Source organism: Mesoplodon bidens (assembly GCF_964165515.1).
Source record: "Mesoplodon bidens genome assembly, chromosome: 19".
In the NCBI taxonomy this organism is placed as follows: Eukaryota; Metazoa; Chordata; class Mammalia; order Artiodactyla; family Ziphiidae; genus Mesoplodon; species Mesoplodon bidens.
The window spans coordinates 23,538,595-23,564,210 of record NC_138179.1 but is presented as its reverse complement, the minus strand read 5'-3'; the positions used below and the strand labels follow the sequence as shown (position 1 = coordinate 23,564,210).

At 49.2% G+C, this 25,616-nt stretch overlaps 1 protein-coding gene across 5 annotated transcripts in view; it reads left to right on the top strand.

Moving 5' to 3' along the window:
• GAS7 (growth arrest specific 7) overlaps positions 1-25,616 on the top strand; it is a 205,032-nt gene that overhangs the window by 115,199 nt on the left and 64,217 nt on the right. For 4 of the 5 annotated variants that reach the window (XM_081219271.1, XM_081219270.1, XM_081219273.1 and 1 more), the window contains exon 2: positions 7,168-7,288. In XM_081219271.1, the coding sequence (XP_081075397.1) occupies positions 7,168-7,288 (121 nt within the window). Of the gene's footprint in view, positions 1-7,167; positions 7,289-8,079; positions 8,176-25,616 lie in introns of all 5 variants that reach the window. The other variant, XM_081219274.1, reaches the window with a different exon arrangement.

The window sequence follows — 25,616 nt, the reverse complement described above, 5'->3', positions numbered from 1 at the left end:
GATGAGCTCATGAGTAGAAGTTTGTGCTGCTCCTGAGGCTTCTGGATGCTGTTCCTCAATTTAATTTCTGCACTTAAAGAAACACTGTATTATCTTGTGTCCCCCACCTCCCTGTACTCAACGTTGAACAGTCTGTTCAGTCAGTCCATGAAGAGCTGGGATTTATTCACAGGTGGGGCACATGCATTGCTTGGACAGCCAGTCTCTGTTTACTTGTTTGGGGAAATAGCCTCTTAAATCTGTTTGAAGCCCAGTTTCTATTACAATTCCCAGTTTCCATCCATGCATCCATCCATCCAGTATTCTGGGTACTGAGCTGAGACTAAAGCTAAGAACAAGATGGACATAGCCTTGCCTTCCTGAATCTTACACTCTGTTTCTCTGTTGTGTGGCGCCCCCCCTCCTCCTCTTCCTCTGCCCTCTGGCTGGATCTCCAAATCTCTCACCCCTAGAAGAACATGAAGATGCTGTCAATGCCCATCCTCTTCCCACCAGCCTATGAAACTACTTGGGAGGACTACACTTCCCAGAATGCACTGTGCTGTTGTCATGGGTCCCCTCCTTCCTCCCCAGCTATTTTCTCTCAGTCGCTCTCCATGGATAGAAAGGCTGCCAGAGCCTGAGAGAACAATACTTTCACCTGTGAGACAGAGGAGAAGCACCCAGCATTCTTGTGGACACAGACCCTGAGGCTGGCGGCATCAGTGTGGGAAGTGGGGCCCTGCTTCATGTCCTCTCTCTTACCCTGTAGCCAGAGATGATCTTTCCTTGGGTAGCTCTTCCCAGCTCTGTCTGGGAATCTCTCCACCCTAAACAGGTGTCGGCAGAAAGGTGTGGGGTGGATGTGGGTCTCCAGTCTCCAGCCCCGCTGGGTCTTGAGCTTACTTTTTTTTTGGTTTTTTGTTTGTTTTAAGTTTATTTTCGGCTGCGTTGAGTCTTCATTGCTGAGCGCAGGCTTATCTCTAGTTGAGGCGAGCTGGGGCTACCCTTTTAAAGCCCGTTGCGACGCACGGGCTTCTCATTGTGGTGGCTTCTCTTGTTGTGGAGCACAGGCTCTAGGCATGCGGGCTTCAGTAGTTGTGGCAGGTGGTCTCAGTAGCTGTGGCACGCAGGCTTCAGTAGTTGTGGCTCACGGGCTCTAGAGCACAGGCTCAGTAGTTGTGGCGCACAGGCTTAGTTGCTCTGCAGCATGTGGGATCTTCCCGGACCAGGGCTCGAACCCGTGCCCCCTGCGTTGGCAGGCGGATTCTTAACCACTGCGCCACCAGGGAAGCCCCGGGTCTTGGGCTTCTTGGTGGCTCCCTTGCAACCCTGTCCCTAATTGGTTGACCCATACTGAGTGACAGCGGAAGCCGCTTCTGGCCTCCGGGTCGGGGACTGCTCAGCGAGCACCTGTAACAAACTGGTTCCCGAGGGCTGATGGCTCCCAGGCACACCTGGCCACGTGCTGGCTGCTCCCGGGTGTCCCAGCTGGCTGTATCATTGGGAAGGGAGAACTTGCTGGCGAGTTCTTTATGGAGATACCTTCAGGCGCTGCCAGTTAGGCACCGGACTCATTAGCAGTCATTGCCATGGCAACGGGTCTGCCAGAAAGTGGCTCGTTAGGCTGACAACTTCAGCGCTGTTATATATAGATCTGGGTGTGGGGGAGGGGGGCTGTGAGGGCCGTGGAAATGCCTTTCTTTAGCGCTCCTATTGCTTCTGGGTTTGGGGTGTGAGAAGACGCGGAATGGGGGGACCTTAAAACCGTCCGATCCGGCAGCAAAATCAAGTGTCTGACGGCCCCCCATTACCACCGGCGAGGACCGTTTGCTCACACCTGCGGAAGGTAAGAACCAGGTGCTTCCGGAAGTCTCCTAAGGGGCAAGGGGTCCTGGGTTGAACTTGAAGAAACTGGGGGGCGTCTGAGTGTGGGGTTCGTTCTGCCTGGAAGCTGCAGAGGCAAGATAAGGTCTCTTGGAATAGTCTATCTGAAGGGTCTGGGCTAGGGTACAGGAGTCTCTTCTTTGTAAGTAGCCAGGCAGCCAAACACTGTCTTTTTATAAATTATTAATTTTCTGTTCCCAGTTTTGATCTCAGAAGTGATGCTTTCTCTCCATCACCCCTTCTAAAGAAAGCTGCAAACCGTCTCTTCTGAGTTCATTGAGCATGAGATTTAAGCATACATGTTAAAAAGCAGCTTTCTAGGCTCAAGGCTGATTTGGAGTCAGAGCCCCGGAATCTGCACTTTAACCCACATCGCTGGTGACGGACGGGGTGTCCCAGGGACCACACTTTGAGAAACACCACTGTAGGGGGATTTGTTTTTAATCTCTAGGTGACTTCCCTTTGTTTGTCTGCTCTTATTTTCCCCCTCCGAGGAGGGGATCAGTAGCCACCATTAAGAGGAAAATTTCTTTGCTTGTGCTGTTCTAAGTAAGGAGACAAGGAAGTCAGCCCACAGGCAGGGAACGTGACTGCTTGGACGTGGGCGGTGATATTTCTGCACGTCTCCTGGGAAGGCATATGCTCGTTTGGAGACCGTGAGACAGGCAGGAGAAGCAGGCCTGAGTTACCATCCTCCTTGTGCGGGGAGCTGGGATGTCAGGTGGTCCAGGTGAAGATAGAGAGCTGATCACAGACAGCTGGGGAGAGATGAGCTGAGTATAACTAGGATTTGGGTAACTGGATAGAAACAAAGCTAATAGTTTAAAGTTCGGTTTCACCAGTTAATTAGCTGTGCAGTGTTGGGTGAGATATTAAACTCTCTGAGTCTCAGATTCCTCCTTGTAAAATGGGGAAAAAATGGCATCTCTGTGGCAGGCTTGTGGTAATGGTTAGAGATGAGTTTGTGAAGCACCTGGCCCAGTCCTTGGTGCACTGTAAACATTTGGTGAAAGTCATTATCCATGAGCGCAAATGGGATCTGAGCTCAGATGTTTCTTGAGTACCTTCTCGACTAGGGTTCTGAAGTGGTCTGGAAACTCTCGATGTTCCATAGGAAATAGGGTGAGTGAGTAGGTGCACACATGCCTCCATTGTTGGGGGGCAGAAGAGCCATAGTTTTCTTTAGATTCTCAGAGGATGGGCCGTCATGTACAGTTGAGCAGGTTGTTTACTCAACAAGGGGGCCCAGATTGGGGGGAGTCAGGGGCAGCTGAAACCCAACCTTGCACTCAGGGGTCTGGCCCATCTGGGGAAGAGGCAGCGTTTTCTCATTCCCACAAAGCAGTCCTGTGCATGAGGTTAAGAATTTCTTAGTTGGAAGAAACTGGCTTCATGTCCCCCGATTCACACTCCTTCGGCTCATGTTCATTGTAGGTGGGGCCCCCAACCTCACCCCCCACCCCTGCTTCTAGTTCCTATTCCCATGGGAAAGAGCTGCTGAAATGGAAGGGGAGAAGCCACAGGACTAGGGAAGGCAAGGGAAGGATTTAAGTTGGAAGGAAACTAATTAGAAGAATAGGTTTGGCAGAGACCTTAATTACTGGGTAGTTACGCTGAATCCTCTTGATGGCTGTGGGGCAGCTCTCCCAGGAGGCCTGTCCCTCCATGACCACGAGGAATGAGGTAATGGTGGTAGTTTGGGCCTCTTAGATGAGGGCCTGCAGGTGGGAAGGCCAACTGTGTGTGTGTGTGTGTGTGTGTGTGTGTGTTAAAATACACCTAACATAAAATTTACCGTCAGTGACATTTATACCTTCACAGTTTTATGCAACCATCACCACTGTCTAGTTCCAGAACATTCTCATCACCCCAAAAAGGAATCCATGTCCCCATTTCCCCCTCCCTCCAGCCCCTGGCAACCACGAATCTGCTTTCCGTCTCTACAGATGTTTCTGTTCTGGATATTTCACATCGGTGAGATTGTACGATATGTGGGGTTTTGTGTCCAGCTTATTTCATGTAGCATGATTTCAAGGTTCATCTGTGTTGTAGCGTTTATCAGTAGTTCATTCCTTTGGATGGCTGAATATTCCTTTTTATGGACACACCACATTTCGTTGGTCCGTTCATCAGTTGACGGACACTTGGGTTGTTTCTACCTGTCGGTAATTGTAGATAACGCTGCTGTGAACATGTGTGTACAATTCTGTGGCTGAGTGTTGTTTTCAGTTCTCTCGGGGATGTAGCCAGCTGTCTGCACATCTTTTTTTTAAATTTAATATTTATTTATTTATTTGGCGGCTCTGGGTCTTAGTTGCGGCATGCGGATCTTTAGTTGCGGCATGCATGTGGGATCCAGTTCCCTGACCAGGGATTGAACCCGGGCCCCCTGCATTGGGAGCACGGAGTCTTAACCACTGGACCACCAGGGAAGTCCCTGTCCACGTGTCTTTGACTCCTGACTTACTACAGGCCAGCCAACAGGAGGAACTTCTTTCTGGAAGAGGGGAGAAAACAAGGGGACTGTGGCTGCCTGGGGGGCAGGGTGGAGGCAGAACACAGTCAGATGGTGAGCAGAGCGGGGCCCCGTGGCCATGCTGGAGGGGATGTGGAGACCTCTTTGCCACGTTGGCCAAATTAGGAAGTAGGCTCAGTTGGCCCGGGTGTCCCCTTCCCCTCCTTCAGCACCTCTTGGCCCTTCTGGGCTCAGCATCAGGGATGCCTCCCCCAGGTACCTTCCAAAGGGTCCTGCATTTCCTGGACGGGGGAGACCTCAGAGCCATCATGGCCCCGACCTGGTCATCAGTGTCCTCAGATGGAAACCTGGGCTTCTTCTGACCCTACAGAGTTAGGCAGATTAACCAGTCATTCTAAAGAGAAAAGCACCATGCAACTGTGGAGACAGGACAGATGTCACTGATGCTATTTCACAAGGGGGACCCAGAGGGATGGAAGGTTCGGTCCACTCTCTCCACCAGTCCAGCTAAGGAGAGATCTTTTCACCAGAGTATGTGAGTCAGCATCTTGACCCAGTGGCCTCCCCTACAGGTCTGTGTTTGCCTTCTAAGTTGAGGAGTCCTGGAAACAGAAACCTCAGAGAAGGGACTGTTAATGGTGACATTTGAGCCGCAGTGATGGGGAGGGTGGGGCGGAGGCCAGGTGTGTGCCCCTGAACTTCACATTATAGGAGGCAGAAGCTGTGTAAAGCCTGGTCTTGCTCAGCGTTGAAGAGACCCCCATTCCGCTGGGAACGCCCATTGGGCACAACTGGTGACAGACACTGTCCTAGGTGACCAGTTTGTTATTAATCTCCATGGCATCTTCCACAACTGGGCTGATGTTTCACAGATGTGGCAATAGACGCAGCTGGTTGAGTCATTTCCCCAGGTCATGTGGCAGCTAAGGGGCCGTGTCAGGATTGAGTGAGCCTGAGGCCAGAGGGCTGGTTTTCACTGTGCTTCTGGGTGCCTCTCTCCTCTGCAACCTATTTCTGGCCACGTCCGTTTCTGAGCCTTGTTTAATACCTCTTAACAATTTCTCATTTTTTACCAGGTTATTTAGACAAGCTGTAATCTGGCCTTCCCTTCTTGGATGCTCTAAGTTACCTGAACTCAAGCAGAAGCAACCTGGGTCTATTGATAGAGTGTTCCTCTCTTCAGCCAACCTCCTGACCTCCCTGCTCGTATTTTACTCCCAACTCCACTCAGCCACAATGTCTGTCTCCTGCCTGTGGGATATGTTATCCACACAGACACTGTACTCATCACAGGGCTTGCATGTGTTTCGACCACCTTCCAATCTGGAAGAGTCCGGAGCAGTGTCTGGATGCCTAGGTAAACGTGCACAGTGGTGTGCTTGGGCTCAGTGGACATGCTCTGCTGGTGAGGACGCCTCCTGGCTGCTCTCTGGCCCCTGGTAGTTCTTTTAGAAGCCAGCGCACGGAATCAGAGAGGAGCCGTAAGTTAACAGATGTGGGGACAGAGCGATTGGGGCGTGGGGGGAAAGCTCTCAGTTAAATTGTGAAAATTCATAATGAAACGTACACCACCGTTACTCAGAGGGCCACGGGGTGGCTGTGTTTACTCGAAGTCCCAGGAGAAGCTAGGATTGATCCCATCCCACTGAGGGTGTGCAGGGCACCGCAGGAAGCAGAAGCACATGGCTTTGCAGCTTCAGAAAAGCTGAGCAGTCTGGGAGCTGTGTGTCTCTACTGCTCACTTTCAGTCTCTTATCTTCCTAAGCGGGGGTCATCAGTGATCAGAACCTTCCTCCGTGGGCATGGCTGGGGGGTGCTGAGGGCACTTAGGAGCTGACGCGTTTTAATATTTCTGAACAGGGTCCAGCTTTGTCGAGAAATTCACAGCACCTCTCCTTGTGTGGCTGGAATTCTGATTTTAGTCAATTTACTTTCTTCACAAGGAACAGCAATTGTATGACGGGCTAACCTGGACCTTCTTTCCTTACTTTTCAATGTTCTTTAGCTAATAACTTTTGCTTTTGTGTTTATTGAAGAAAATTTAGATGAGAGAGAGAAGCAAAAAGAAAAGAATAAAAATTCCCCAGAATCTCACCACCACAGATCGCCTCTGTTTTAGCCTTTGTGTCTGCATCTTGTTTTTCTGTTCTATGCTTTTTCTCTGATTTTTTTTTCAAAGTACTACCGTGCATAGCTTAAAGAATTAAACCGCACATCAGTGCCTACGATGGAAAGGAAGTCTGTTTCGACTCAGATTCCCAGCTGTCTTTGCCAGAGTGATTTTGGACACTTGACTAGAAAAACCCCACCTAGATCGTCATTGATTCCTGGCTTTATTATGGAAGGTTTAACATCTCGCTGTGCTGAGACTTGCATTAATTACTCCTGGTCGGTTCCCACAGCAGGCCCTGGGCCTTGTCTGCTGCTGTATTTGGTGGTCCTGAGGATTTTCAGATTCCACAGTGGGAGCTGGAGAGTGACCCGCCTCCTCCAGGCAGGTGCAGCACCCCTGTGAGTGGTTTTCTGGGGGCCCAGGAGGAGAAAGCCCAGCTCTTGTGTTAACTGACGGGCATCTCCCCCGTCCTCTGGGGGGTGCTGTCCCTTCTGCGGTGGTTCTGAAAATCAAGGGCTGCTCACACCTCATGCTCAGGCAACCCCCGAAATCACACCTGCAGCCTGTAACCTCCCCCAGGGAGACCCATGGGCCACGCGCCCCCGCCAGTGTCGAGCCATTCCAGGGAGACTTCATCTGCCTCTGACTTCCTGGTTGAAAGACAGTTGCAAAAATGCCACATGTGTGTGACCTTCTCTGTCTTCCTCCACAGAAGCCTGGAATGGTGCCCCCTCCACCGGGAGAGGAAAGCCAGACCATTGTCCTTCCACCAGGCTGGCAGAGCTACTTGTCCCCTCAGGGCCGGCGCTACTATGTCAACACGGCCACCAATGGTGAGTCCCGCTCTGGGCAGCGTCCTGCGCCAGCCCCGGGGTCCTGTCCGTCTGGAGGGGTGGTTCTCTCCTCCCTCCTTCACCTCCTGGGCTTTAGACTTTTCCTCCCGAAATCTACCTCAGAGGCTGCAGGGGAATCTTGCCTTCTTCACAGGGCTGGGTGGCAGGGGGCTGAGCCTGGGTGGGGAAAGCTGCCTTCAAAGTTGGGGTCATCCTTGGAACCTCACAACCACCCGGCATCTTTGTGGAACCCAGCCTCATGGTCTGGGGCTGTGTTTTCCAAACTGAGATCGCCAGAGGGTCTGCAGTCCACAGCTGGTTTAAATCGAATCAAACAGGTTACGCTACCGCATGATTTCTTGGAACTTGGAATGCGCTGATTGATACCCGAACAAGGGTTATGAGAGTGGGATTTCCCTAATTTCATCACAACATCGCTCTCTCTTCCCTGAAGTATCTCACTGGCTGGAGTTTCTTAGGATGTTTATTGGGAAATTCCGGGGCTAGTTATGGATTCTTTATTCTAACCGGTAATTGGAGGTTCCCTGTGCATTTCTGAGTTGGGTCAGGACCACATCTCTTTGCCTCCGATTATTGTAGGCATCCTGAGCCTTCACAACAACTCCAGGATCCTAGCACGTAGGCTGTAGAATGACCTGCAGGAAGTCTGGAGCAGGGTCACAGAAGGAGGTGTGGCGGAATCTATAACAAGGTGGACAGAGCCGTGTACAGGCAGTGGTCTTGGGCTGGGCAGAGCGAAGCCAGCCTTCAGCTCTGTCTCTTGACCCCAGGGAAGTTGCCACCAGAGAACGGAGAGGATGGAAACCCAGAAAGTTCGATTTGGTGGGAATCACAGGTGTGTGTGCCAAGGCAGAACACGGATTCGGGTAGGATTTCGGCACCTCACTTCCCTCATCTGTGCCTACCTGACTTACCTCTTCCCACCCGACAGGACCATTGATATGGTTTATGTTTATGAACCTGCACTTGGCTGGAGAGGGGTGGGGAACTGGTAACAGGAGAGCCAGCTGCTGTTTAGAGGAAGCAACAGAGAAGGCAGCTGACAGCTGCCACTTGGGGCATCTGGTTTGTTTATATTCCCTGGCAACCTGGCCTTCCGCTCAAGGAGTGGGGTGTTCTTGTTGAAGAGGTGACCAGGGGTTTCTAGGAAAAGGGAAGTGAAACTATTTCTGACCATTCTAATCCGAAGCTTCCTCACAATAAGCATGTGAGCAGCTTTGTACTGTTATCAGACTTTGAAGTTTCAGAGGTGAGTGGTGTTTATGGGCGTGCCCCATCTGTAAAATGCAGAAGTTGGACCAAATGATGCTGAGATCATCAAGAATTCGGCTCCATTCTTGTCCTGAATTAGGCACTCTGTTACAAAGGGGCAGAAGGGTAAAAGTAGCCTCCTAAAATCTAACTGATTTTTTAAAAATAGCCGTGTAACAAACAGTCCGTTGCTAGTATATGCTCTCATTCATTTAACTAGCCCTCTCTTTAGTAAGGGGATAGTTAAATCCCATTTTATGTTACCAGGCAGTGTGAATTTCCAATAACTTGCATGTCAAGGAATAGGCTTCTTTTTTCAACCATTTAAAAATGTAAAAGTCAGCAAAAAAAAAAAAAAATGTAAAAGTCGATCTTAGTTAAGGAGTTCCCGAGCTGTATGATGATATACATGTGTGGGCCAAGGGCCATATTGGTTGCTGTATTCCTGGCTCCTTGGTCTTGCATTCTAGACACATGCCAGCTTTTTTTAAAAAATCAATAATGAAACAATTACATTTATTGTAAATATATTATATGTCAAAATGCACTAAATTACCCATAAATAATTTTACTTAGCCTACTCAACAATCCAGTATAACAGCGGTTCTCAATAGGGACAATTTTGCTCACCAGGGGGCAAATCTGAAAAGCATTTTGATTGTTCCAACTGGGGAATATACTGGCATCTAGTGAGTAGAGGCCAGGGATGCTGATAAATATCCTACAGCCCACTAGACACATGCCAGTTTTATTCATTCATTGTTTAATTCATTCTTCATCTGGTTGATTGAATTGTTCATTCAACAGACATGTGTTGGGCCTCATGTATGTTCCAGGCAGAGTGTTGGATGCTGAGGATATAATGATAAAAAAGCAGCAGCCTCAGCCCTCAAAGTACTTAGCTTCTACTAATGGAAGCAGATTTTTTTTTTTTTTTTTTTTTTTTTGTGGTACGCGGGCCTCTCACTGCTGTGGCCTCTCCCGTTGCGGAGCACAGGCTCTGGACGCGCAGGCTCAGTGGCCGTGGCTCACAGGGCCAGCCGCTCCACGGCATGCGGGATCCTCCCAGACTGGGGCACGAACCCGTGTCCCCTGCATCAGCAGGTGGACTCTCAACCACTGCGCCACCAGGGAAGCCCTATTTTATTTTTATTTTTGGCTGTACTTTTATTATGTTGGCCATATTTTAAACTTTTGATCCAGCTTGCAGGGTCTTAGTTCCCTGACCAGGGATCAAACCTGGGCCCTGGCAGTGAAAGCGCCAAGTCCAAACCACTGGACCACCAGGGAATTCCCAGAAGCAGATTTTAAATGAGTCCATATTTGATTGCAGTCGAGAGCAGGGCTGTGAAGGAGGAGTCCACAGTGTTTTGAGAGCATGTCCCAGAGAGACCCTGGGGAGGTCAGGGGAGGCTCCTGGAGGAGGAGGTTCCCTTCAACTGCAATGAGAAGCATGACAACAATATTGGTCATGTTTGGAGGGATCGTGCAGACCCTGAACATCACGTTAAAGATTTTGCTTTTTAGTTTTAAGGCACTAGGAAGACCAGATATCTTTCTGATTCTCCTCTGGAATCTTAACCCCATTTTGTTTGGCTGCTGGGCTGCTTTGTAAATTTTTTAATCTGACTGCCTTTCTGCAGGAAGGTGCTTATCAGAGCAGCCTCTTGCTCTACTCACACCCACGTTTATCTGACCCCTGACTCCTGGAAGCATGTGTCTCCTCACAGCCGGGCCAGCTGCACCCACCTTTCCGCCCCAACTCTTGGATCTCTTCTGCCCTGGGACTCTGGCCAGAATAGCGCACCACTGCCCAGGAAGCAGACCCCCTTCTCGCAGGCGCCATGCGCCGTTTCATTCTTCTTCTTTCTGTCTGTCTACCTTTCTTCCAAGCTCTCCTGGTCTGCCTTAATCCCTAATTGCTTCTTTTGCAGAGGGCGCTGGGGTACCATAGACGTGCTGTCCCCGTTTTTACACCATGTACAAATGTAAGGAGTTGAAAGCCCGATCTACATTTGTATTACCTTGCTCTGGCTAATCTGCTTATTTTCAAATCCGTTTAGAATTTTCTGCATGGGGACTGTTACAGGGCTGCTGTGCTGGGCTGTGGGATACAAAATCAAACCAGAGGCCGTCTCCACCTTCAACGACTGCAGGTGTGATGGAGTCAGAAACACGGAAACCAATGAGTGTTTCGGGTGTTAACGTGGAAACCTGCAGGCTCAGGGAAGGGGGTCGCCAGCTTTATCTGGGTATCAGACAGGTCTTTGAGAGCGGGGATGCGGGGTCCTTGCCTTGGGCGTTCTCAGCTGCAGTGGCAGCACAAGCAGAGGGGCGGCAGCAGGGGGAAGGCTGATGTGGCTGGCATGGGTGAGGAACCGAGAGGGGGGGACTTGGAGGGTCTGATCCACTAATGACCCCCATGGGGCAGTGTGAGGAGTTGGGGCTTTGCCCTGTGGGCATGGAAAGCGATGGAAGGGTTCAGAGCGCCAGCTTGACATCCTCAGAATATCGTGGCGAGATTGCTCGTGCAGCAGAGTGATGGGTTATAGGATGGTGAGCAGGAACCTGACAGGCTCGATGAGAAGTAATGAGCTCAGCTCCGTGTCTGTAGTTGTGGCCGGAGAGGAGGAGATAACGATCTGTCAGACAGGATGTGGCAGGTCCAGGAAAGAAGAACGCACAGATTCCTTTCTGCCTTGTGTGCCGGAGCTGTTCAGTGAGAACAGGGGACTTGGGAGGAATGGCTTTGGAAGAAAGAAGATGATTCCACGTTGAACATACCGTTCCTTGGGGAACATTCAGGGAGAGATGGGCAGTGTATGTTGGACGGATGGGTCTGTGACTCAGTGGTCATCATCTGGGCTAAAGATGAGACGCTGGGGAGCTGTGTGGGTGCACGACGTGGTGGGCAGAGAGCAGGCTGGGTTACACCCCCACTTGTCCCTTGGCCTGGCTTCGTCATGCAGGGACCGACCTGCGCAAGCCCAGGTAGCGGCCCCGGAACTTGCATTTCATCAGCAGAGAACTGAAGTCAGGAGCGTGCAGGAGGTCACCCAGGGCAAGCCTCCAGGGGGAAGAGAGCCCTGCAGAACCACGCTTAAGGGAGGGGCAGAGGGGGCTTGGAAAGAATCGTCAGAGATGTGAGGCTTCCAGGAGCAGGCAATGTCCTGAATGGCAAAGGAGAAAAGATTGTCAAGACAGACTGAAATACAGGTCAGATTTATGGTGGGGGAGAGGATATTTTAAGTCTTTGGGGAAAGCACACATTATTTAATAAATGGTGTTGGGCCAGATGGCTAACAGGAAATTTTGTTGGGTAAGTTAATGCGATGACACTATTGTTTTCGTAGAAACTCAGCAAGGCCATCTGAGCATGAGACTTCGGGAAGCATCTTTCCCCCACCCATCTCCCCTTATCGCCTCATGGTTTATGGCTCTCTGTCAGGGTGGTACTGAGTTCAGGCCCCAGGGTTCTGGTATCAGGAGATTGCTTGTGCTGCACTGTCCTGAAAAGTGCTCCATTCCACCCAAAGTTGACTCTATTGCCAAAAATGAGAGTGTGTTTAGTTTCTGGATATTGAGCTATTATCAATAGCCAGCCTATTCAGGGACCTAAGCTAGTGTTAAGCAGGACCTCTTATTTCCATAACAAATAATTGCATTTCAAGAAAATAGCACAAAGTTGTTTTGTTCCATTTATAATTGGAAGCCCAGATATGCACATTTAATCACTTCACAGCGAAAAGGTCAGAGATATTCAGGTCTTCTTTTTGGAGAGATGCTGGCTTTTTAGATATTATTTAGGATATATTTTTACAATTTGGACCTCGAAGAGATATTTCAAGCCAGTAACGAAGGCCAAGATTAGTTTTGCTTAGTGTATGAGTCAGTATTTTATCTCTTATATATATTAATCTTTATATACTTTAAATCTGATAGTTTCATTTATCTGTCTTTCATTTCTAAAGAAAGAGGATCATTTGAAGAGGGTGCTTTAATCCTGTTTCCCTAGAAAGCAGAGCCTGAGGCAAGGATTAAATGTTAACACCTTATTTAGGAGGTATAAGCCCAGAATGGTGAGGGTGGGTGAGAGGGGGAAGGGAGGCAAAGGAAGATGCCATGTGATGCTTTCTAGCCTTGACAGTGAACTGACAGTGAGCAGGTTGCTCAGCAAGTGTGTTCACTTCTCTGGAACCAGGTTTGCAGAGAGGAGTCATGCCTTTGAGTAGTCCACGGGAGAGCAGAGGTGTTTTATCTGCTCACCTCCTTCTCATCTCCTGTTTCCCATTGGCCATGCTTCTCTGCTTGAGAGCCATTTCCCCCCACTTTGGGGTGTATCATCTGACCCCCAGCAGCCTCTTGGAAAGCCTTATTCCACCCCCACGGAGTGATGCTTCAGCCAAGCCCAAGGCGGATGGTCAGTGGAGCATGGGTGAGGTACCAACCAAAATAGGAGGAGGCAGTCGATGGAAATGTGAGGAAGAGCCCAATGTCTGTCCCAACCTGGAGGCTCCTGTCCCACTATGTGCTGGGCTGTACATCTGTCTCCACTGTCAGACCTTGATGACTTGATTATTTACAGGGTTTCGGTGGCCAGTGACTTTTACTCAGTCATCCTAGGGGGAACCTTACAAATCATTGAACGCAGCAATTGGCAATCTACAGCCCTTGGGCCAAATTCAGCTTGCAGCCTATTTTTGTAAATAAAGTTTAATTGGAACACAGCCGTGCTCTTTTCTTTTTTTAATATATATTTATTTTATTTATTTATTTTTGGCTGCGTTGGGTCTTTGTTGCTGTGCGGGTCTCATTGTGGTGAGTGGGGGCTACTCTTCGTTGTGGTGCGTGGGCTTCTCATTGCAGTGGCTTCTCCTGCTGCAGAGCACGGGCTCTAGGCGTGCGGGCTCCAGAGCACAGCCTCAGTAGTTGTGGCTCACGGGCTCTAGAGCGCAGGCTCAGTAGTTGTGGCACAGGGGCTCCGCAGCATGTAGGATCTTCCCCAACCAGGGCTCGAACCCGCGTCCCCTGTATTGGCAAGAGGATTCTTAACCACTGCGCCTCCAGGTAAGCCCCTCTTTTATTTTCTTATTGCCTAAGGCTGCTATTGCCCTAAGATGGCAGAGTTGAGTAGGGTCCATATAGCTCACAAAACCAAAAATGTTTACTCTCCAGCCTCTAAAAGAAAGTTTGATGATCCCCAGCCTAACAGATAGAACCCATTGATTTTACACACGAGGAAGGGAGTCCCCCATGGGGTAAAGGGACTCAGTCAAAGTTACCTGCCCATTCAAAGACCAAGCTATGCTTGGATCCCCTGTCTTCTAATCTTTTCCTTTTTACCTCAGTATACAGGTGGATGGGCATGGGGGAGGGCAGTGACTTAATCTGCAATAAGGGTAACTGAGCTCATGGATTAGTAGAAAAACAATCCGAAATAACTTTTATTTTTAAGGGAAACACAACTATCTTCTGAGAGCATCAGCTGAAACCCAGCAGAGCTGGGAACTGTTTTTAAGCTCTTTTGACAAAGAATTCATATGTATAAATGTTTTATTATGTTTGTGAGCCAAATGTGGAGGATTAAACCGGGATTTGAGCTTTTGGATTCATTTACCAAATAATAGGCACTTTTCTTGATTTCTGGTTTTAATTTTTCGTTAAGTGAGTAGATTCCCATTTAACTTTTAACTTTATTACAGCAGGAGCTAATGTGAGTTTCTGGATAAGTTTTCCAGTAGAACGCTTTTTAAAAGCATTCCTTGAGCTTTTCTTTGTTACAAATAATTGGATACTTGAGAGAGCAGCCCTGATCATTCTCAGTTAATAAAAGTTGCCCTGAGAAACTTCTGCACCCAAAAACATCAGTCTATTTTCATCTGTCCATCTGTGTTGGACAAATGTGAGACTAAAACGATGCTTTTATTTGGCACATTCAGTTGATTGAATGTGTGTGTGCACGTGTGCGTGCGTGTGTGTTCATGTTTTTTATTTTAGCTGTATTATTTTTCTTTAATGGACTCTTTTTTGTGTGTGTGTGGTATGTGGGCCTATCACTGTTGTGGCCTCTCCTGTTGCGGAGCACAGGCTCCGGACGCGCAGGCTCAGCGGCCATGGCTCACGGGACCAACCGCTCCGCAGCATGTGGGATCTTCCCGGACCAGGGCACGAACCCGTGTCCCCTGCATCGGCAGGCGGACTCTCAACCACTGCGCCACCAGGGAAGCCCTAATGGACTCTTTCTTAATGGAAAGCTGTGAGACCTTAAATCTTACTATTCATCTGTTTCTGTGGGGTTGTTTTTTTCCCTTCCAGAGAATTCCTTTTAATCTGTAATATTAAGGTAACACTTTAGTACACAACACATCTCTCATTTCTCAGCAGTTTTTAAGCAGTTTTAAATTCTCCTGGAATTTTGGCAGGTGCCAAGTGGGTTAGAGGGTCATTCACGCTGCCAGGAAGTTGAAGTCCCATAAAAATCAAAACACGAAGGAGACAGAATTTTATTGTTTGCTAGTGTTACTTTGAAAAAGACAACTTATTGGTCAACAGTGTAAGAACTTTCCTCATTGGATGTTAGGTGGAGTCACCAGTTAGCAGCAAGTGGTTCAGATCTGAAATAAAATAGAATGTATGGCATAGGACCCAGCAGTTCCACTCCTAGATATCTACCCAAGAGAACTGAAAACGTGTCCACACAAAAATTTATACATGAATGTTCATAGCAGCATTATTCATAATGGCCAGAAACAACCCAAATGTCCATCAGCGAATGAGTGGATAAACAAAATGTGGTCTGGGAATTCCCTGGCGGTCCAGTGATTAGGACTCCACGCTCTTACCCCCAAGGGCCTGCGTTCAATCCCTGGTCGGGGAACTAAGATCCCACAAGCCGCTCGGTGTGGGCCCCCCCCAAAAAAAATTAATATCCAAAACAAAATGTGGTCTGTCCCTGCAATGGGAAGTTATTCAACCATAAAAAGGAAGCAAGTACTAATGGGTACATGCAACATGCATGGGTGAACCTTGAAAATATCGTGCTAAGTGAAAGAAGCCACACACACAAAGCCATATGTTGTGTGATTCCATTTATATGAAATGCTTAGAATAGGCATATCCATAGACCCAGAGAGTAGATTCGTGGTTCCAGGGACTGGGGAGAAGGGGTGACTTCTCACGGGTAAGGGGTGTCCTTTTGAGGTGATGAAAATGTTCTAAAATTAGATAGTGTTGATGGCTGCATATCTCTGTGAATATACTAAAAGCCCCTGTAATGTATGCTTTTAGAGAGTGAGTTTCATGGTATATGAGTTATATCACAATAAAAACAGGCATATTGAGGTAGGTGGGTGAGTTGGTGACTTTCCTGGTATCCTTCCAGAACAAGTCCTTAGATGCCTCAGTTGGGCATTCCTTCTGCCTGATTCCCAAACTTTGGTGGGCATTGAAGCACATAGGGAGTTTGTTTAAAAATATTGATACACAGGTCCTGCCGCAGGCCTACTGAATTGGAATCTACTATTTGGAGCAAGTAAAAATTTCTGCTTTATATTTTTAATTGTTTTCTGATAGTCACCACCTATTTTTGACTTCTAAGGAGACAACAAGATTGATGATGGCAGGGTCAGCGGATCAAATATTCTGAAGCTGAAGAGTCCATTGAAATCCAGTTTTCTCTTTTGGAAATTCAATGAGAAAATACAATTTTCTTCGAACAAGTAAACATGCATTATAGTCCCAAGGTTAAATAAATGGTTTATGGTTATATAACCATAAACCATTGTAGTTAAAGTAGAATCTCGTGGAAAAACTACTTGAAGACAAATAACTCAATTTTACAGTGACAGGATATAGAAAGAGAATAAAACTACCAAGAAAGGCCCTTCACCTGGCTAATGTTTATATTCTTGTGTTGTCAGGGTAGCAGACTTGCAGATATCTCTAGCCTTTATTCTTGTCTACATAACAGGATGTAGTGGCAGGTCTTATCATTTCAAAGCTTTTGAGTCAATAGCTCAAAAAAAATTTTTTTTGAATCTCAGTATTTTTGCCATTAAAAAAAAAAAAAGACGTATGAACTCTGGTGTCAACTTTGTTTCTAGCTGAAACTAAGTCAAAGGATTTGGGGCTTCTACTATTTTCATTTTCCCATTCTCTGTAGCACTCTGACATCTAGACAGCATGAACACCATCCTTGCCTTCAAGGAACTTGGAGTCTAGTGAAATAGTTCAGGCCTTGGAGATGTAAGAAAGCTGTGAGTTTTTCTTCCTTCATATTTCTCTTCTCTGGAGAACATTATCCCGGGATGTCCTAGCTTGCCTCTGCTTTGCTTAGGACATATGTACCAGTGTAGAGTCACCGTGCCCTCATCAACACTTTGCAGAGCCCAGTGGCCTAGTGAGTGTGGTGGGATCGGATTGTATCCAATGACTCATCCAGCCCTATCATGCTAATCCATCCATATAAAGTGGTAGGATCTTTACCAGGCATTAGATCGACCTCTATTCATTACAGGCCAAGAAAAGTACAAGATGATCATGAGCTGTGTATCCATAAGGAATGATGTTTGCTTGGTTTGAACTCTGGTGTGTGCTGACTGCATTCCTAGGGCAGTCGTACTGCCCCTGGTGGCGGTGGGGCAAGGCAGGGTCAGGACCTCTAGATCCAGGTGAGCTGTCCTGCAAAGATTCAGGTAGAGTAGATGTCTCACGGTGGATTGTCTTGAGGCCAGAGGCTGTCCACAGAAGAAGTTTATTTTGTGTTCACCATCCTTAAAGATGTTGAATGAGTTGCCAACATTGAAAAATTGGGAAATTTTTCATAACCTCCCAGATACTTGTCTCCTGTTGAAAAATTGTGAGGTATGGCCACATGCGACCCGCCTTCCTGCCTGAACACCACCGGGTAGATCTGAGCAGGTTGCCACCACTCCTGATTTTTCTTCTACTCGAGTCTGCTTCATGCAAGCATCTTACATGTCCAGTGCTTGTGGGGCCTTGAGCTTTGACCTGTGTTTGGACATAGCCTCATGGCTTTACAGCAAGTATTGCAGGGGAGAATTAGCATTAGGCATAAAGTCGGGAATCTATTTTATAAATGCACTTGGAAATAAGAGATTATGAAAGGGGATCAGGCAAGAGATGAAAGAATCGGGAGAAAGGACTGACCAGTCCACTTCAAGAAGAACTTTCAGACTCATCCCATACTCTGCCTTATTCCTGGAGCTTTTATGTGCACCTGGCCTATTAGTGCAGGAAGCATTGCCGTTCGGGGGCTTCTGTAAAGCCTGTGTGTGTGCGGGGTGGGGGTGGGGCAGTGGGAGCATGTGGCGCAGCAGGAAGTTGGGGTCCACAGGAAAGGGCAGTCTGGACAGGGATAGCCATCAATGCTGTTTAAAGGGTTAGGACCCACGGAGTCAGTGGAACTCCTGGCAAAAATGGAAATTATCCATAGGTTATATTCTGATATGTGAGTGGGCCAGGACCACGTGAATTGATTATCAAGCCACAAGTGCTGCTCAATGCCTCCTCTGTGCCCGTCTCTCATTATGCACTTGGATGGCTCCTTGCAGGGGTGGTGTGGGCGAACACAATGCAAATGGCTTCGAGAACGCCTCCTGGTGGAGAGGAGATTGTTAAAAGAGACTTTCCTCGTGGGTTGCAGTCCATTTTCTTTCCTGCCTGAATAGACCTCTGAAGGCCCCTTCCGGCTCTAAAATCCTGTGCAACAGGGAGTCGCCACACCGCCGTGCTCATCACCCACCACTGCTGGGGAAGGTGCCTCCATACGGAGAGCTGGCGTGGTGTCCCGGCGATCAGATCTTCACTATTGGAGGAAGATCTCGGAGCTGAGGAACAGCTTTTTTGTAATTTCAGTCCAAGATGGATTCCGGAGTAGGCAGTGCTCTTCCAAGAGGTGTGGGAGGAGGATGGGGTGAGAAGTTAGTGGCGCGGGATGAGTGTTGATCGCGTGCGCTCCCCGGCAGCGGGGTGCTGGGCTGGGCACGGGGCTCTGGGAGCCTCCCCTGAAGGGTCTTGCTGTCCTTGGAAGGTCATGGGCTGGGCCTTGTACCCAGAAGGGCTCCTGGACATTCCTGTTGAGTGACACGCTGCCCTCTTGCCGCCTGTGCTTAGCGCCTGTGTACCCAGCCCGAGAAGAAATAACCCCTATAATGGGTGAGAGCAGAGGAAGTTACCGAGCGGTTTAGCACAGGGATAGACTGTGGGAAGAACGTGCTGGAAGGGGATTCTGCCCCCCACCCCCTCCCCAGGCATTCAGCCTTAATGGCCATTGTGGGGATCTAATGGGGGTGGGGGGGTGGTCTCGGGGACTGGGGATACTTGGGGTAGGGAGGTCAGAGCAGGAGCAGTTTTCCAACTGGTACAGAAATTTTTCACTGTTTGAACAAGCAGTCTGACTGCACTCGCGCTCTGCCTGGCTGCCTGCTGGGACATGTACTAGGGCTGGGGCTTAATTGTCCCCTGGTCCCTGGTGGTCCAGTTCCTTGCTGCCCCTCTGGGCCCTGCCACAGACCCGGACCCTCTGCTTCTGAATCCCTGGACTCCTCTGTCCAGACTTTCTGGCCCCAGATCAACACCATAGGTTAGCGTGACCTCCATCCCTGCTGTTCCCAGCCAGCTGCAGCCTTTTGCTGCCTGATATGGGTTGAACTGTGTCCCCCCACCCCCCGCAAAGGAAGTTTAAGTCCTAACCCCTAGGATCCTTGAATGTGACCTTGGACATAGGGTCTTTGCAGACGATCAGGTTAAGATCCTGGAGCTAGGGCTTCCCTGGTGGCGCAGTGGTTGAGAGTCCGCCTGCCGATGCAGGGGACGCGGGTTCGTGCCCCGGTCCGGGAAGATCCCACATGCCGCGGAGCGGCTGGGCCCGTGAGCCATGGCCGCTGAGCCTGCGCGTCCAGAGCCTGTGCTCTGCAACGGGAGAGGCCACAACAGTGAGAGGCCCGCGTACCGCAAAAAAAAAAAAAAAAAAAAAAAGATCCTGGAGCTTGCTGGGTCCTCATCCAATATGTCGGATCCTTACGAAAGGAGTTTTGGATGCAGAGACACACACACATACAGGGAAGACGATGTGAAGACACAAAGAGAGCCCATCTATGAGCCAAGGAATGACTGAGGCCACCAGAAGCTAGGAAAGAGGCCTAGAGCAGATCCTCACAGCTCTCAGAAGGAAGCAATCCTGCTGCCACCTTGGTCTCAGACTTCCAGCCTCCAGAACTGTGACACAATACATTTCTGTTGTAGTCGAAGCTGCCTAGTTCGTGGTATTTTGTTAGGGCAGCCCCAGGAAACCAATACATTTCCCACGCCCAGAGTAACATGCCACTGTGGTCTCTTTGGGCACTGCTAAGCCAAACAAGTGGTGTTTTGTCCTCCGCGATGCTGTGGAGAGGCGCAATCTGTCATCTGTGTCTCCGACACCTGGCCTACCGGGCAGTTAGCACCAGCAGCAGGAAGGGTGGCCCGCTTTCCTGTTACGTTGCCAGCCTATTGCCAGCCTATCAGTGAATGTGGGGTACGAGCTCCGGCTTAGAATAGCTGCCAGGGTACCAGAATTCTGGTAATTCCAAGAGATGTGCGTGCAGGAAAGCTTTAATACAAGCTGCAGAAAAGAGACACTTTTTTTTCCTTCCGCATTTAAGTGGATTTCCTACTACTTTTTTTTTTTTTAATTAGAGTAGAGTTGATTTACAATGTTGGGTTAGTTTCAGGTGCACAGCAATGTGAGTTGAGACACTTAATAAAGCAGTTGATTTCCCGATACTTTTGATGCTTCTCTTGAATATACCAGAGAGGACTTGGCTGGAGGTCATGTTCTTCTCTGGTTTAGCCAGATTCTATGTGCGTTCCCAGCATCCTGGTCTTGAGCCCCCATCTGGAAAAGAGAAGGTTGGGCTGCTTTGGAAAGCCTTTCAAGCTTTGTATTTCCTAAGAACAGACCCCTGTGGCCATGCAGACAGGACCCAGCTCCCTGCCACCACCTGACCCTCTGTCCCTGATTCCTGCTGCCTGGGGTGCCCTCCACTCTCATGACACACCATTGCATTTAGATGTGGAGGGAGATCCTTGTTCGCAGGGGTTCTTTCTGAGCAGTGGGATTAGGGAGGATTTTTATTTTCTCTTTTGACTTTTCTGTTTTCCGGTGTTTTCTCCCTGGACCTGTATTACTTGTCTAAGTAGGGTAAAATTAGTTTCTCTGAAATAGAGGAGTGGATGGGAGCTGGGCACCAAGGTTCTCTCTTACTTTGCCTTCCCCAGCACAACATCCCCACCCTCCTCGGTTCCTCTGGAGAGGTGGTCTCATGTTCTGGGGATCCTTCTGGGGCTGAGATGCACAAACTGGAGCCTGAAAGGGCCCCGGTCTTTTTTATATGGCACAAGGAGCATCCAAGGATGCCGGGCCACGTGATCTCTGCCACAGAAGGAGGTGTGTTCTGGGCTGGGAGTCAAGGAGACCCCATCCCCTCCTCCCCCTCCCTTCTCTTCCTCTCCTCCATGGATAAAGACTTCACTTGCTTTCTGCTGCTGGTATGTAAAATTAACACGTGCTGATGGGGGAGACACTGCAGAAAAGGTACGGAGAGAACAGAACAGGGGCACAGCCTTGGGAGATAGGACAGAAGGGGCCAGGGAGCACACAGTGCTTTTGGACACCACGTCCCCACCCAGCTGGCTTAACTCTCTGTGCACAGAGTGTGAATTCCTCTTACCAGGTGTGCAAATGCGAAGCCTTCTTAGTTAGCGGGCTTTAGGGATGGAGAGGAAATCCTCAAGAGGCTTGCATGACAACCCAAACATTTGTGGTCCCGGAGGATTTCTGCTTTGCTCTCAGAGCATCTGCCCCGTGGGGTTCACTTTTCTTTCTCCGCATCTCTCGGGCCAACTTGACTATTTGCCGCAGTTTTCAGCCAACAACACCCGTTCAGAGGAAAGGGGTGAACAGTGGATGCTTTCAAGTCAGGAGTAATTCGTGGGTTGGTTTGATTGTTGTACCTTTCAAAAAAAAAGACTTATTTTTTATAGCCCTACCTCCAACCCCTGGAGGCAGGGTGAACTGTTGCAGAGAATGCTGTTCGTCCTTGTCTTTCTCTACGTCTGTGGTTCTCAAAGTGGGGTCCCTGGACCAGCAGCATCAGTATCACCTGGGAATTTGTTAGAAATGCTGTCTCTCAGACCCCACCCTAGCCCTCCTGAGTCTGACCCTCTGGGGACGGGTCCTGCAATCTGTGGTTTAACCAGCCCTCCAGGTGATGCTCATATGCTCCAAAGTTGCAGGAGGCTGCCTCTGTCCCCAGCATTTTAGCATTTCCCTAATTGGATGAGGCTTTCAGGCTTCTTTGCAGAGAGGGTTTTCTTTGTGTTTTTGCTTTTTTTTTTAAACGTACTCATGCACTTTCCTAAGGAATCTTGTTTCATTCAACTCTACCCATTTCTTCCCCATTTTGTGTAGTCTTCTCTACCCGGAGTGCCCTTTCTTAATGTTTGAGGAGAGCTCATTTTGCCCAGAATTTCTGTACCTGTTTTGCAGTGTTGGTTCTTTGTGCCTCAGGGGCTGGCCAGCCTTCCTCGGGAACCCAGCGGCCTTGGAAGTGCCTTTGTGGCCGCACCTCAGAGAGATGATTGCCTATTTCTATTTCCCAAAATAACCAGAGCTCTTTCTGACAGTTTCCTCTGGCTTGTGAAAAGCAACAGTCTCAGTGATTTTGAGCATTATTTATAAAATGTAAAGTCACACCTTTTACTGGAAAGTCTTCTAAATCTGGATTAGCAGTGCAGAGCGATTGAAGTCCATAAATGCTGAGTTTCTGAGAAAACACAACAAAAAGGTGACGTATGGGTGGAAAATACCACTTCGTGGGTAGAGAAGCTTCTGAACCGCTGAGCGGTGTGACTTTTTTCCCAGGAGAGGTTATGGAAGTCCTACTTGGGGGGAGTGTTTAGAAGTCACACTTCAGCCTGGTCACAGAAGGAGATTCCAGATGTGGATCTAATGGCCTTGGGGCTGGCGTTGACCATTACAGGGCAGTGCATTTGGGGGATTGTCCAAGGGCAGGGACTACCTTATTATAGGAATAGAAGCCCACCCAAACTAGCTTATGAAAAAAGGACCTTTATTAGAAGGATATGGATCATCTCACAGAAGCCCCCGCTTAAGGACCGGAAGGAAAGTCAGCCACGTTGTTTGTCCTGGATTTCTGGGATCTCCTGATGTCTTCTTATGTGCATTTCTGGGCCTGTTTCATACATATTTTTCTCTGCAGACTTGCCTTTTTTCGTTAGTAGCCCGTTAGCAGAAAATGATCCAATGGGTGAAAAAAATAGTGTCTTGTCATCTTCATTTGCACTTCTCCAATTTTGAGTGAGAATCAGCATCTTTTCTTCCTTATTGGTCATTTGTAATTGTTTTTCTGTGACCCACCTGTGTACATTCTGGGCTCTTTTTTTTTTTTTTTTTTTCTTGCGGTACGTGGGCCTCTCACTGCTGTGGCCTCTTCCATTGCAGAGCACAGGCTCCGGGCACGCAGGCTTAGCGGCCATGGCTCACGGCCACGTGGGATCCTCCGGCACCAGGGCACGAACCCGCGTCCCCTGCATCAGCAGGCGGACTCTCAGCCACTGTGCCACCAGGGGAGCCCTGAGCTCTTTTTGGATTGAGCAGCTTGCTTGATTTCTACTTCATACTGTGTGAAGGGAATTGGTGATCCGTCTGCTTTCCCTGCCCCTTCTTTGTCTTTCTGTTGTCTGTTTATCTATCTTTTTATCTACACACACACACTCACTCACTCACTCACTCATCTTTAAAGTCAGCCATTGGCAACGTAACCAGACTTGCTTCTGACTGTGCTTTGAATCGAGCCTCCATTCATTCCTCAAACATCTGTTGAGTGCCTGCTGTACGGGGGGCCAGGGAGACAGAGATACATTTATCTGATACAGTCCCAGCCCTTAGAGCACATCTCCTGGAGGACTGGATTTGAAAGCTGATTGGATTTTGAAAGCTGTTACAGCTGAGTTAGGAAGAGCTCATCCAGCTCCCCGGCTGCCAGCTCCCTGAGGCCAGGGCTGATGCTGTGAGCTCTCAGAGCCCCTCCCCAGCCTGGTGCCTGTTCACAGGGCTCAGAAAACCTAAATGATGTTGGCGGGGAGCACACAGGGCTGTGAGAGTCCCAGGCTTTGATTTGATAAGTTTCCAGCTGAGAATATCCTGCTGGCGCTGACCTGTCTTCTCTGTCCGTGCCAACCACGTGGGACCAGGATTGCATAAAACTCATCTTTCTTGTCCTAATCAGGACTTTGCCCTCAGGGGCTTAAGATAAGGCCTTGTGCTGGAGTGCCTCCTCCTCCAGGCTGCCCACTCACTAGAACCTTCTCCTGATACCTTTTCCCTCTGGGCTTCCTTCACTGCAGTGCTTTGTCCCCTCTCTTCTTCATCAGCTCCTATTCTAGGAAAAACCCTAAGGACTCAGTTATGCTAAAGGGTTTGTGACAGTCACTGTAATTCCTCAGGCTCCCTCAGGAACTCAAATAGATAACAAAGCCACAAGTCAAAGCAGAGGCTCTTGGGGGCAGATGTTATGAAGCTGGTATTTTTAGAACATTGGGGTACACATGACACCTTGGAGGGTTCCTTAAGTTACCCTACGTTGCTGCCACACATCTTGCTTTGTACTATGCCTGATCCCATGTCTGATCCCTCCCCTGGGGTTTTTTTGTCTCATCCAGGTCCCTCCCCGTCTGTGGCTGGTTCCCATCGTGGTTTACTATGGACTGTACCCGTTTTTCTTACATCTGATTAACCCCTGAGACTGCTTGTTAAAATGCTGACTTCTGGGTTCCACCCAAGACCTGCTAAACCAGAGTCTTCGGGCGCAAGGTCTGGGAATCTGTAGCTTCAGATTGAATGATCTGATGAGAGACCAAGCTTGGGAAACAAACCTGGAGCTTTGCTTAATAGTGGTGCTTAGGGTCTGGATCCTGAGTGTTCAGGCTTTGATGTGATAAGATTTCCTTCTGGGGACCCATCTACAATTTTCTTAGCCATACAGCAGGGGTTGTAATATCTGTGAGCTGGCAGTCAGCTGCTCATACTTGCTGACTCAATGACACGACCCCCTTTTTCCTGTGTTGCATCAGCCCTCATCATTCCCCAGCCCAAGTTGGGGGATTCCCGGTGTGTTTGACCGAGTCTACACCCTATGGGGAGGTTGGTATGTCGGGGATCCTAAAGGGATTGAAGGACAGGCTCGGGGTGTTCCAGGCGGACCACCCACCCTACTAGAATTTCTCTGGGAGCTCCCCACCGTGCTCTTCCAGGCCCTTTGTGCCAGCTGGAACCAGTCCAAAGCTTGGCTCAGGCCAGTATCCAAGGGCCAGGGCACTGACGGGGCTGCTGCTTCATCCATTGGCATCACCAGCCTCTGTATCATCTGTAGAGCCGGCGTCAGGGCCCCTGCCCTGCCTGGATCACAGGGTTGCATAAGGATTCTGTGGGCTGCTGTGCGGGGACCCCCTTGCAGCTCAGACATGCTCACAAAGACCTTCTAGCCCCTCTTCCCCCAGCCCCCGAGAGGGAGCCCTGCCCTCCCTCTCCCTTTGGGAGCTGTGCTCTGTGAAGGCAGGAAGAGGAGGATGGGGCAGGGAGGCAGCTGGTGGGGTGGAAGTTGGGAAGCAGAGAGGAGGAAGGAAGGAATGGAGAGGGTTTTGTTTCCTTCATATTGTTACTGTTGTTGTTTAATGTGTTTGAGGGCTTCCCCTGTCTCCGAGACTGTGCCGGAAGCTGTATGTGCCCGCTGACCGTGCATCCCAGGACCACGAGGCTGCAGTCGTGTTACCCCCACTTTACAGTGAGGAAACCGAGGCCGAGGACCCAGTAGTAAGGGGTGGACCTGGGATTCGGACCTCTGTCTGTGTGACACCTGAGCTCTTAGGAACGTCTCTAGGCTGCCTAAGAATATTTGAGGGGTGTTTTAAACACCTGGTCCAGGTTCCTTTCCATTTCTTGCCTTTCTTGTGCCACTGGAGTCCTGGTATCCCC